The sequence below is a fragment of the Electrophorus electricus genome, chromosome 9 (assembly GCF_013358815.1).
Source record: "Electrophorus electricus isolate fEleEle1 chromosome 9, fEleEle1.pri, whole genome shotgun sequence".
NCBI lineage: Eukaryota > Metazoa > Chordata > Actinopteri > Gymnotiformes > Gymnotidae > Electrophorus > Electrophorus electricus.
Window position 1 is genome coordinate 10,205,864 of NC_049543.1, and position 14,383 is coordinate 10,220,246.

Consider the following 14,383-nt stretch of genomic DNA (forward strand, 5'->3'; position numbering starts at 1 on the left):
GTTATTATCTCTGGGGCCTCGTTCCATGCACCCTGCTGTTTCCAAAGGTCATCCTTCTGTCTTCCTGTATCGACCTGCTCACCCTGTAACATGGCCTGGGACTTATTGAAAGCGAAGGCTGAGGAGCATATTTCCATCAGGTTGCAGTCCACTCTTTCAGGAGGTGGCTTTTAAAAGGCTCTTTGACTCAGTGTTCATTCAGTGAATAGGGCAAAATTTGGGGACATAATGGATATGCCAATAATGGGGAAAGTCACTTAAAATACATGTAGCTTCACTGTGGTGTGAATGTATACGTCTGTCCAATATCTGCAATATCTGATGATCTGTATCATACTCACGTACTCACGAGTTTAAATTTCATAAACAAATACACTAACAAATACACAAATTATTTCTACAGCTTACAGAGTTTTTGTTTTTATTTTGCAGTTGTATGAACTGGATGATGATGAAAAAAGAAAAGAATTTCTTGATGATCTCTTCAGTTTCATGCAGAAAAGAGGTAAGACCTGTCATTATGCCCTTATAACTCAAGATTGGGCATGTTAATCTATAACTTAAAATATCTCAAGTGTACATTATGATGTTTTTTTTTTTATATTTTTTGCACTAATAAGTTTACAAGCTTACAACCATTCATAAATGTGGTCACAACATGGTCATACCATATCATCAGTATATACCAAGGTTCATTATTTCAGTAAAAAAAAAAATCTAGAATGTGTAGATGGTATTCTGAAAGCTTGTTTGAGCTTCCTGCTTCAACCTCGCGACGCTGTGAAGTGTGGTTGCCAGTGTGGTGCCATGACTTACTTTTGATACTATCAGAAAGAGTTGGTGCTATTTGTTTTATAATTACGCTCAGATTATGTGAAAATGGCCCAGAGGGGAAGACTTTGCCACCACGGAGATGATAACATCCTGCCGTTATGTTGGCCTCCCATGGAATAATGACTTTCCAGCTTTACTGAACAGGGAGCTGCATCATCACAGTGTTTTCCCACAGCAGCACTTCGGTGATGCTTCAGACATGTCATTGGGGAAATAACTGGACTTTAAAAGCCTAGCACAATATGAAAAGCAGTGAGGCACCATGACAAAATATTTTGTGAAAGCAGGCTGACTTTATTTGTTAGATTTTAATATTAATTGAACAGTTACACACTGACAAATTATCAAGTATGATTGTGAGGCACGCCTTATGTTTGATATTTATGTGAGGCTGCATATAGTAAGTTTTATTTGATTATCAAGATGATTTTCTAGCAAAATTATGTAATACAAAATGAATATTGAAATTCCAGTGTACATAATGAATAAGATCAGTTGGGTACTTTTAAGGTTTTTCTTTTTAACTGGGAAGGTAAACAGTCACAAAATCACCATTGGAATTCATACCAGCCCTCTTTACTCCGGTGACTCATAACCTTTAGACAAATGTCATTAATTTTAAATGGCTATAGTGGTTGAAACATGCTCATCTGAAATGATGATTGACGCGGCTTGCTTGGTCATTTGCGAGCGTTTGGTAACTGCTCTCAGACAAAGAGTCCTGCAAATTCCTTCAGGTGAGGGCGTGGGAGTGAGTGGGGAGAAACCCAACACTTAATCCATTAATGACAGCTTTGAGTCCCTGACAGTCTGAAGCATTCCCTTTCTGACTGAATCATTCCTACCACTTCATGCTGGTGGGCACCAAAACTGCCGTAGGCTGCATATACCTCTAAATGCAAGTTAAGACCATAAATAAAATATACCCTGGGAGGTGTCACAACAGCTGTGTTGCCACACCAGTTCATTAAGCTCAGGCTCTGCAAAATGTGACTGACATCTACAATGGTTGTTTTAATAATAAAAGCAGCACTAAATTGCAATTAGCCAATTAAATAAGTAACTATTTCAATAGTTATTAATCAGTTATTAAAGAAAAACTTGTCATTAATTCAACTGTTGAAATTCCTCGAAGGCTTTGTTTCTATATATTTTTGTATCTAATCTATTTTATGCACACAAACAAAACTGTGCAACTAAAAGAACTACAAAGCTGCAAATCAATATCAACGGGCTACATATTTAGTTGACAAAAAGATTACTTGGAAATACTGGATAGGTGATGTTGTTTGAGGTTAACTTGGCCCGCAGGACAGCTGATTTACTGGAACTGAGAAAATAAAAGCAGGGAGGAGCTAGTGAAAAGTCATGTTGCATGACCTCTGCGAGAACTTCTAATGACAGGAACTGGATGGGGGGAGGAGAGGGAATCATTACACTGTTGCTGGTGTTGCATACTTTGCTAAGCAGGCATCGCGTTGTCTAGTTATGCCATGCTATAAAAATATCAGCTCATGAAACAAATGCATTTAAACACCCCCATTATCTCTTATATAATCACTCTTATGGAAACAAAAAGGAAGCAGGCTTAAAAGTGAGATTTTGCTAGAAGGGTTAGGATTAGGGTTAGGATTGCACTACACCATTTGTACACAGATTTATACACAAATCTGCACAGAGCAGAAATTTCTACTTGGACATTACTGTGACCAGTATTGTCCATGAGTTGCGTATCATTCGTTCGATTGAGTAGCATTCTCGGTCAATTTTGCTGTATGTACAAGTAACAAGTATATATGAAGCATGACCACTTCTTCCTCATCACTTTCAGAGTATCATGGATAAATTATTCAATACAAAATCCATTATTTTATTGATTGCTGATGTCTCCAAGAGACCAAATGGCTGAATGATTTAGCATGGTTTTACATCTGACTAAACTGCATCGAAACTGTATCACTATATTGCCATTTTTTTGTGATTTACATGGCTGTCACTGCTGTGCTGCATCATATAATCTGCTTTTTTTATTAAACCTTTCACAGAACGAGGGAGATTATTTCTTGTTTTGTAAGTTATTTGATTGATGGGTATCATGCGTGCTATGCTCTGAGTCAGTATACTGGTCGTGTTATGGTCTTATCAAACAAGCTAAGTGAGAACTGACATTTTATGATGCATATTATTGTCTTGTGACTTCATTCTCATGTCAAGTTTGACTTGAGTCCATTCTCTGTTTCTTCTATGAATAAAGACCTGTGTGTTTTTACTTTGATAGGTAATAGAGAGATAAATGATGAATGTAAGGCGTATCAGCATTGCAATGTAAGGCGTATCAACATTATATCTTCTACTGAAGATTTGAAACATGTGGTGCATCCTCTGAAACAATGGGCCCACCTGCGGTAATGTTATCGGCGTGCCCTAAGGTTTTTTTGTTTGTTTTTTTTTATTGTTGAAACTTGGCATAGCTGTGATATGTCAAAAATGATGTGTTGTGTCCCAACCCATGGGATAGATATCAAATAACAGGTTTTAGTGAGAACTATTCTCACGTAGATATTTTTTCACTTATGTGGACTTGTAGCTCATCTTTTATTCCACCGATGAGAAAGCACAGACTGCACACCCAACCCATCTGACCCCAACCCCAAAAATCTAAACTGAAAAACATTCTATTGTCTAATTTTAAGAAGGAATTGCCTACATACCTCACTGTGAATGTAAATTTGGGTTAGTCTGTTTGACTAATTACAAACAATCTGCACACTTTGTGAAGTGAGCAATCTATTGTTTGTGGAATAGTGATTATACAGCTTTTTAATGCCATGTTAATAACATAGCAGTTTGCCATGATTGTCATTAAAGAGGTCATATGCAAATGCATTTTTGATATGACAATATTATTATGTTTTTAGAATACTAAGTCACAAAGTAGCACATTAGCTTATCAGAAAGACGCACATAAAAACATCACTCATTTTGGGTCAGATTATGTAAGCAAACATTTAAAAAATATCTGTCATGATTGCTAATTTGAATATAGCCTTTCTATTTTTATATGTATGATTTTATGAATTTATGATTTACTAAATTTTAAATTTACCTAAATAAACTAAAACTGTTAAAGTATAAATAAAACTACATTATTCACAAAGACAGTATCTTAAGTGAACTGAGCAACATAAATAATTATCCTAGCTGGCAAAAATTTCCAGCTCTGCTTATCAAAGGTCACATTTGTAAAGCTAAATTCAGCCATGTACTATAACAGATGAAAGGTCACTGATCAATGATTGGTTACCAAGATGGTATTTATAACTATAGCCAGGATTGGTTACACTGCAATTTGAGCTATAACCAAGAAAATATTACACACTGTGTGTTGTGAGTGTTGACTTCCAATGTGGATTCCACATATTTACACTATCCATATATTTAGGCCCATTTGTATAGCATCATTCATGCTTTAAATAGTTGACATGGTTGTGGAGTGGCTCAGGATCATGTTTGGGGTGGGTGGTGGGGTTTATTGAATTTGTCTTCACACCTAACCTGGAGTCATTTATTAACTTATAAATATATTTTTGCAAATTTGTTAGATATAACAACTGTTTGCGATTGTCACAAAATTGTTTTGAAATGTAAAAACTTAGAATAGTGAAGCGCTAACACTACTCATATAGTAGGCAAGTATTGTGAGATCACCTCTAATGTTAAAGTTCAATGCAATCAGCTGAGTTTTACTCCATACAACCATAACCCTCTGCCAGAAAACTCCTAATTTTAAACATTTTTTAAAATTGTTCATTTGTACAGCAAAAATATATTCAGTCTTTTATTAGTAATATTAATGTATTATACTGCTTTATTAGGAATTGCAGTTCCCAATCATCCACTGAGTATGTTTATCACGGATAAGATACAGCAGACTGGTGTTGTCACAACTGCTATCTACACCCTCCACCCCAACCCCCCACCCCCCCACCCCCCTTGGGTTAAGGCTATTAAAAGCTTTCCAAACAGATATGTGGACAGGATCCAGGTCCTATTACTTCCTCGTGCCACACAGTGTACATGATCCCTGGTGGCAGTCAACTTTAGCCTACAGCACCTCCAGTCATTAACCAGGTAATCCACACGAACCAAAAACATCAGGAACTGGCATGTTTACAGAAGCCTGCCGAAAGACAGACATACAAAAATAGACCCACCCAGAGCCAAGGGTGCTGAAAGCAAGAATGTCCCTTTTTGTGACTGGAAACTAAAAATGACCAGTTCCAATCTTCTCCCTCTAAGTTGTACTAAAATTAGCTAGCAAACCAGAATATAGTTCTTCCCGTGTGTTCTTGAGATTCGCCACATGAGGCACATGAAACGCTATTGAGAGTAAGAGGGTTAAATTTTGATGTATATTTATGAGATGTATGTTTTGGATTCCCCTTTGATTTACTTTTTTGTATGCGTCTTGATTGCTTTTTATGTTGTGGGTTGGCTTCTATAAGCATTGCCCAAATTTCCAGCAACAATACTTCTATAGTGGTCTCCTAACATAAAGCTGAAAGAAGTGAAAGCAAGGTAGAGCTGTAAATGCATTTAATTTAGGGGAAAAAAAGACATGAACTCCTTAGCTTGTGTTCTATCCAGCCTTTTAACCTTTTAAAATACAATAGTGAAAAAATACAGTTTATGAGGAGTTAAGTTACCTCAATTACCAGTGACACTACAATGAAAAGTCATTAAGACGAGGAGTTGGGGATTGTGTCCCCTTTCCCCTCAGGGCATGCTTTTAATCCTCTGAGTTTCACACTTAGTTCACTCACTTCATTCACAGCCCACTTCCTGTTCATCCTTAAGTGTCTTCACAGATTAAAGCATGGTCATAAAGAGGTGGCAATGTTTCATGTCTTTGGTGAGAAGACATTACTATCAGGTTGCTGTTACATTACAAATGTGTTTCATTTCTGTATCTCAGATAATGGAATAGCTTTACATTACAAACTCATTATGAGAAATGTGCAATTGGAAAAATTAAGGGACTTATAAAATGGGGTATTCACTTAATTAATTATAAAATTATGAAGTTATCCAGTAATAAATATTTGTGATGTCCAAGCATCATACATATTTATTTCATTATCTTAGGTTTGAAAGACTGCTAGATAAAGTACGAAATAAAAAAACCTTTGATGAAAATCTCCCTAGCTTCAAGTTGTCAGACTCACATCAAAAATCAATGAGTTTTGGAGGTTCTCCTGCTGTGTTCAGCTTGAAAGTGAATTTGTGCCTCCAACTTTGCCATCCCCTATAGGCCTGGCCTGAGCTCAAAGGTCAGTCTCCCTGCTAGCGTTTCTTGGCCCCCACCATCATCAATCATAACCTGCCAAACACCATTCATTTGTCACATGGCCCCTTGTGTATTAAGATGGCTGTATCTCTTTTCAAATCAAAATGGCTGCTGCTGCTTTGCTGCTTAACACAGACTGACCTGTATTTAAGCAGTTCTTTTGGAGACATGCACATATGCTTATCCCCCTGAGAGAATGTATATATAAGAGACCATTTATGAAAGACCTTTCTTCTGCAGAAGACTTTTAAATTAAACCCTCGCAGGCACTGTGGTAGAATAATTACAGCTATAGCAAAAATACAGATTATGTGATGTTTGTGGTAACATAGTCTGTGTGAACCACTGTAGTAACTCATTTTGAGTTAAAGTTGCCTTAGACTGACCTTAACTCTGTCATTGTTAAGTTGGGACTTGTAAAGTGGAAGAACGTGGTGTTCAACCACTCATGTAAATCCTTGTATTGTGTCCTTCCTTTAAGGTATCTTAAGAATGAAGCCTAAAGTATACATTTGCCAATCGCATCAGCAGTTTGGAATGGCAGACTCATTTACAACTTCTGATCTTTAAGCAATAGGAACAATGCAAGTGTTATAGCCCATTGTATACTGATAAAGACGCTGTGTGATTCATAGTTTCCACTGGGCCCTAACTATAAATTGAGCAAATTTAGAGCTGCTTAAGCACTTTCTGTTAAGAGTCAACTTTTTGCCTTTCACTTAATTACCTGAAATGTTAAAGAGGAGAATGAAAAGCCAGTTGAGAGTACTAGAGCAGATTTAATGAGGGACTAGGTCCTGAAACTGGAGTGCCGCAAGATTCAGGAAAGTAAATGGTGTTTCCATATTTGTCAAGGTTTGCCACTCGTTTCCTTCCTTCCTTCCACTGAGCTTTTCATGAGTTCAGGCAATAACACTTTCAAAAATGCCTACTTGAATTTCTCCAGTGGAAATGTCATGCTGGTGAGAATGTAAAATCATTAACCTGTTTTTGGCACATGCTGAGTACAGTTCCCAAAGTATATGCTTGCTCCTAAGATACAAATGATGGTCCCAATCAGACGTTAAGATAAAAAGGGCCTTAACCATTAGTGAAAAGTTGTACTATACTCTTATCTTTGAGAAAGCCGGCCAGAGTTAACACACCAAATATGAAAACACATTCTTTCATCATGTTTACCATCAAAAAGAATCATTCATTAGTTGATCTCTCCCCTGATAAGTATCATGGCATGTCAAACTGAATCAACCCCTATCTTCATCATATCAAGCTGAGCTGTTCTGTGTTTGCCTGGTTGACATGGGTGAATGTAAAAATAATTTGATTGATCTTTCTGATAATATCGTAGCATGTCAATACTGTCTGAACTTCTGAGGCAGCTGAGAAAAAGAAAGAGATTAAGGATGTCACATACATGCTGTGATGGTTCTTTTTCATATAAAACACATTTTAGTCATGAAGACAGTGCATTAACATTATTCACACTATTCAATGTATGTATTTATACACCAAATCTCAATGGGCCTTTTTTGAAATTTATAATACAACATTAACAACTCATTATCTTATCTACAAGGACACGAGACAGCGGTCCTCAAAAATGTCAATACTGTATCCATCTATTGGACACAATTAACAAAAAGGTATAAAATAACCTAAAATGCTGTTATTCCATAGTTTGCTCAAAGTTCCATGTTTCGTACGCCCACTGTGTGTCTATGTGTAGCACACGTCTCCAAGGGTTCTGTAGTGGTAACTGACTAGCCCTTTGGCTTTGGCCTATTATAGACCGCTTTCATCTCACACCAGGAGGAGAATACTTCTGTCCTTTACAATCAACTACAAGGAATACAGGCACATATTCCCTCTGGCATGTATTTCTGGCAAGCAGACTAAAAGAAACTCACTCAAGCTTGGTTTTCATCAGGTTAGCCCAATTTCCTGTTTTATCCAAGTGAACGAAGGTGGCTTTCCTTGCTGTATATTTAGCAAATCAGGCTTTCATTTCATGCTTTAGTGGAGAGTGTAAGCATAGACACGATCCTCTGTTCCATTACGCAGCTGAAGTGTATGAAACCACATGTTAGCAGTGAAGCAAGCTGTTGCGATGATTGGCTCCCTCCGCCAGCGGGGTCCCTCCTTCCCTCGTTCATCAGAAGCGCATTTTAGCCAGGAAGCGGTGAACGGACGGACGGGCCGGCGGATGCGGGCAAGCGCGCTTCTTTCTGCGAGCTGCGATCGTTCTTTGTCATAATGATGCATGGTGGCATCAGGTTGTTCAGGCTGAATAAAAAGCCTTTTATTCGCTGTATCTCTTTCAGGGAATCAGAGGGGACAAATGCATCACCCCCGCAATCGAGCGTTCATAAATCTCGCTGTAAAGGAGCTTGTCGGGGGTCAGATTCAGCTACGCGTTGGCTTTTGTTGAGCAGCTTTTACTTATTGCCCAAAGCTCGTTTAGCTTAGCCTTTTGTTAAATAATTGTTTTAAAGATTATCTTTGGCGAGCTGTGTGCTATGGAGGCTATTGTTTTAAAGAGTGGGAAGAGAGGGGGTGTTTGACGTTATCTTTTTTTTTTTAATTAGTAACTTTTAAATTAGAGGGTGTAATTATCATTTGGGAGAGATATGATCAGTTGGCAGAGATTATAGGCCGATAGTTAGACCACATTACAGCATCTGAAGAAAAGATCAACAACAACACAAACAGCATTTCATATTTGTACTGCAGTTACAAACAAATCTAACCATGAATGAACATGCTGTTGTACTTTTACAAAGCTACATGTAATGTTAGCAATTATCATAGCACATAGACATGAACTGAAGTATCTGCTTTCAGAGATTTACCATAATATACAATGTTAAAATAAAAAAAATACACTTTTAAGAATTAGCTAACACATTTCTCATGAAATCCTACACCACAGAGAAGTCAGCTGAGAATCCATGATTGTTAATGGTGTGAGATATATGTATGGTTTAGGATAAAGTTAGAAATAGCAATTGATTGTTTAAGATGGCGCCTCTAGTTCGAATGTAATTCCATCATTGTCTTGAATCTTGAACAGATTCATTGTCTTGAATCGTTTGTTTTAATAGTGTCTCTTAGTTCACATGCCAGAGAGGCAAAATGAAGCCATAATTACAAGACTTAATTGATGTGTTTTTACCACCATAGACAATTCCTCTGCTGTCTACACTCTTTCACAGTGAAGCTTTGGTTGCTGTTGTTTGCACTATATTTCATTGAGCATTGATTGCTATTATGGTAAATCCGATGGGCACAATGGAACTCTATCAGCAAAATACAGGTTAATTATCTTGAGGTCAGGCGGTCTAAGATTCACACAAAGGACTGGTCTTCTTCAATCTTTACTACCTAACATTAAAGTGTGAGAGCAAATTATCACAGGTAAAAGTGCATATTTGTGTTGAGAAGGCAAGCCTCACAAAGCATTTCTTTAAATTGGTTTAATAATTGAAAGCAATTGAAGGAATCCAATTTTATTCAGTTTTTATCCATTGATGAAAGGTAAGCTTTGCAATTAGCTAAGGACCACAGAGAAATGTGTTTGTGGATGTACTGCTTTTCACCAAACTGTCTAACTAACTCACTGTTCACCCCCACAGGCCAAAGTTCAGACAATTAGATGGCAATTAAATTTTGATCTCAACATACAACTTGCTATTGTTTCTGCATTATTGTTGCTTTATTAAGTCATTAATATGTTTTCACTGCAATCTTTTGCAACAGGGGAGACTTTTGCTTGAGAGGTTCAAAAGTGATCTTTTTTCCAAGTGGGAGAGGAAGGCTGTCGGACATTTTACTTATGCTAGACTGATTGGCCTCATAAGCAGCAGAGAGGCCCATCGATGAGCCAGAGTTAATGGCATTGATTGTGGATACTGTGTGAATGTGTGGGTGTGTGTGTGTCCCACTCCTGCAGGGACTCCAGTGAATCGGATTCCTATCATGGCCAAGCAGGTGTTAGATCTCTACACTCTCTACAAGCTTGTCACCGAAAAAGGCGGCTTAGTGGAAGTCATCAATAAGAAAATATGGCGAGAGATTACCAAAGGCCTGAACCTCCCTACCTCGATCACCAGTGCAGCTTTCACTCTGCGGACCCAGTGAGTGCGATAACCTTTCACACGTTCAACTTGTTGATAACTTCGAGTTGGTTCTTGACCACTGAGTCTGATTCAGTTATCTGCGTTTAAACTAACATCGTTCATGTGGCTACAAAACTATAGTTCTGGAACCAAAGCAGTAAATGTGGCTAACAGCACAGAGACAAAGATATCTTGATGAGATGTTCATAAGTTTCAGTAATTTCCTGTTATCAGCATTGATCTCTGTTGGAAAACTCCAAATTGAAAGTAGGCCTTATGAGTTTAATTATTAAAGTGACCTGTTATTTGTACATGACCTCATGTACTCTGTTATTTTTCAGTAATGATTCAGTAATAATACAGTTTTACACTTACAATAATAGTTTTACAGTTTTCTATGAACAATAGGTATTGATTTTTAACTATTCTGGTCTTACTCTTTGAGCTGAAGTAGCTTGAGTGCACTGTTCTCAGATCTCTTATTTAAAGTAATTACATCACATTCAAGGAAGTCAAATTCTCCAACATGTAGCCTACTGTAAGCAAATACAATGGCATTCTGAGAACGAGAACTGATATACAATTACCTTCACCTGGTCATAAACTCATCTCATAGAAAGAAAGGTGTGTCCTTTCATGTGCTCTTTAAAACATGTCCCTCAACAAGACTTTGGTCACTCAAGGTAATGAAAAGAACCTTAGTTATAGTGAAGGTTTGTAGAAGGAGTATTACTAGTACTAATGATGGGTATAAATACTTAGCATATTTCCCAGAATGTCAGCCTAGCACAATATAAAACGTATCATCATAGAATGTGTCCTTAGTTTGTCTTTCATACTTTAAAATTAGGCTACTGATGTAGTTACTGTTTACTTTACTGATTTGTATGCATACATTTTTCTACTTTGTTGTTATAAATGATAAAACTAAAACGTTGAAGATACTTCACTTTAAGCCAACAGTTTCCTTTTTCACTGAGACATCTCAAACATGTGCATTATGATTAGATTATTATCTCAACAAAGTGCATTACAAGTGCAGTTGTAACTGCTATATTATCAGGTTATTCAGTTCTCAGTCAATTTGCAGTTTCCTTTTGCCACAACAACAACAAAAAAAAACAAAGAAAGAATAACAAAAAATAGAGGTGTGTGCTTGCCATTAAAAGTGCCTTGCTCCTCTGCTCAGGTATATGAAGTACCTCTATCCCTATGAATGTGAAAAGCGAGGACTCAGCTCTCCCGGTGAGCTGCAGGCGGCCATTGACAGCAACCGGCGTGAGGGGCGCAGGCAGAGTTATAGCTCGGCCCTCTTCAACTACTCGCCTGTAGGCACACCCACCCTGCTGCCATCCCCCAAGCTCCACATGCCCCACATCAGCATGCCCACCCCAAACGGCGGACAAATGGCCCACACCCCCATCATCAAGAAAGGTGAGGCTGGATTATACTACATGCAGGAAAGCAGCGTCACAGGAATGACTAAGAAATAATGCAAATTGCACAATGCATGAAAAACTAGAATAAAACATTAAACTAGAATAAAAAGCTACAGTTAATATTTCACAAATTACTTCAGTATTTAAATTGGTACTTTTCTTTAGGGCATGTGTTCACATGACCGTACACGTAACTTCACAAAAAGAAAAACATTCACCAAGCACTTATCTCTGTAATATGTGTAAACATGCAAAACAAAATCCTTTGATTGCATTAATGAAAAAAAAAATCTAAAAAAAAATGAACGAATGCAAAGGTTACATGAAAGGCACTTGAATAATAAATACTATGAAAGTGATTTAAATGATTAAAATGTTTATAGAATGTAAATTAAACTGCTCAGTTTATATACTGCTCCTTATATTTACGTTATTGGAGCAGTTTTGCATGTCTGTGCTTATAGACACCACTGGAACAGAACAGCAAAAAATTTTTCCTTAATGTTGATGTGGCTTGCATGTCTAAAAATACACCGTATGCAAGTTTGAAGCGTCAGTTTGGAATGCAGTTTGACCCATGTCAGCGTCACAGCCCTGCTGCAGGAGATTCATTTCTCTTGCACGGCGGCGATGTTCTCCTTTTATTTACACTGGCTGCATACGGTGTCTTAGCTTGCTGCTGCTGCAGACAGGAAACAGCTTGCCGGACTTCCTCTTGCCCAGACTGCCATTTTCTGCATTGTACCGCTGGGAGCCAAGGAGCTCAGCAAGATGTGATTCAGTAGTGCCCCTTTATGGAAAAAAGGCTGATGCAAAGAATTCCACTTTAAGACAGAAGGCATTTTAAAAGTCTCCCAGTATTCATAGGGATTTATAGGATTTACAGTGATTTGAAATAGATCAGAAACTGTAGATAGGACAAGCACCTGATGTGTCTGATGTCACTACACATGCACTTTCCAAAGCAGAAGGCCATATATTTACTTCAAAGTAATGTGTGGAAATGCAGTATAGAGAGGCCTTAACAACAATGCAAATAGCGATAGTTGAAGTTAAATGTAATACTAAAAATGATACAACACATGGTTAAGCCTGCATTCCCTAAATCTACTTGAATCTTTAAAAGTGCATTTTCCCACACTAAATGAAGCCAAAGTAGAGCTACTTCTTTGATATGCATACAGGGGGTTTACTATTAATCATTCTTGAGTTTCCTGGATTCCTGACCTTTTGAAATACATGCGCTACAAAGATCAGGGGTTTAAACAAAAACATTGCAAGGTAACACCTGCCAAGGTTCATTCAACAGACCTCCTTGTGTTGTCCACCCTACCCCCCACCCCGATTTCACAGAAGAGCCCATGATCCCTGGCTGCCTGCCCAGCCGCGTGGGTCTGCCAGTGTCTCTGGCGGGGCACCATGGCACGGCAGCTGCGGCCCAGGCTGCGGCGGCGGCAGCCGTGCAGGCAGCCGCACTGGAGCAGCTGCGGGAGAAGCTAGAGTCCGGAGAGCCGCCAGAGAAGAAGGTGATGTTGATGGCCGAGGAGCAGCAGAGGATCATGCAGCACGCACTGCAACACAACCTCCTCACCATGGCCACCCAGCTACCCATGAACATCAAGCTGAACAACAGAGGTGGGTACTCGCCAGCGTGCGTGGGGGTGTGCATGGGTGCTTGTGAGCATGCCTATATGTGTGTGTGTGTGTGTGTATGTGTGTGGGAAGTGGGTGTCCTTCACTGCCAGGAAAGTATATAATTGATAGAGTTCTATTCCTGCTAGATTATACTGTAGTTTAATTACAGCATATTACATTGTGGCCTTTTAGCATCCTATCCTAGATTCTCATTAGATGTAATGATATTGAAAATTCATGAAAAAAGCTGTACCTACCATTAAAATGTATATATTTCACTGTAATTATAGTATTTCTCATAGAGTAATAATAGATCTGTCTGGGTTATGCTGTGGCACTGTAATTTAAGAGCTGAGATTAGTAGTGATGGTCTCAACCACTTGATGTGTAATTTTTAATGTCACTGAAGGAACATTTCAGCTGCCTTATACTGTATCATATAACACATTTAGTTGCAATGATAGGCTTATTGAAAGCATTCTGTAGCATTTTATGCGAGTGATACAGGCTTGCAGTTTCTCTAAAGAGCAATCTTAATATCAAAACAAAGCCACAGTTTGGTATTACTAGGTTAATGGCATTCAGTCTTCTTCTCATCTGAGAAGTATGTTCTAAACCCCTGTTAAATATTTAGGAATGAGTTTTGAATTTAAGCTCTCTTTATCTTTTCCTTAATATATGTGTACATCATCTGCACTTAGGAGCACTGAGGCAAGTAGGAGTCAGAGAAGAGCATGTTACAACTGGCCGATCAGTGACATTCAAACAACTGGTAGCAGCTGGCAAATTCCCAATCTTAAGGTGGAAATGAAGGGTTACTGTAACAGTATCCACTCCACAGTCTTCCCCACTGAGACCAGATTGATCGTGAATAATTCATTCAAATGTATATAAGCGACAAGAAGTAAAGGATGGCAGACTGTGCAGTGGTTTTGCTCTATCTCAGAAGGTGGTCCGTCATATTTAATTCAGACATATTTTAGGTGCTTATAGGTGCGATAGAGAAATAAATC

The 14,383-nt window shown here is 38.2% G+C and overlaps 1 protein-coding gene across 1 annotated transcript in view; it reads left to right on the forward strand.

Moving 5' to 3' along the window:
• The window catches only part of arid3c (AT rich interactive domain 3C (BRIGHT-like)), a 59,424-nt gene that overhangs the window by 39,093 nt on the left and 5,948 nt on the right, over positions 1–14,383 (forward strand). Inside the window, exons 3-6 of the mRNA XM_027028857.2 lie at positions 433–505; positions 10,131–10,314; positions 11,486–11,730; positions 13,089–13,370. Of these exons, the coding sequence (XP_026884658.2) occupies positions 433–505; positions 10,131–10,314; positions 11,486–11,730; positions 13,089–13,370 (784 nt within the window). The remainder of the gene's footprint in view (positions 1–432; positions 506–10,130; positions 10,315–11,485; positions 11,731–13,088; positions 13,371–14,383) is intronic.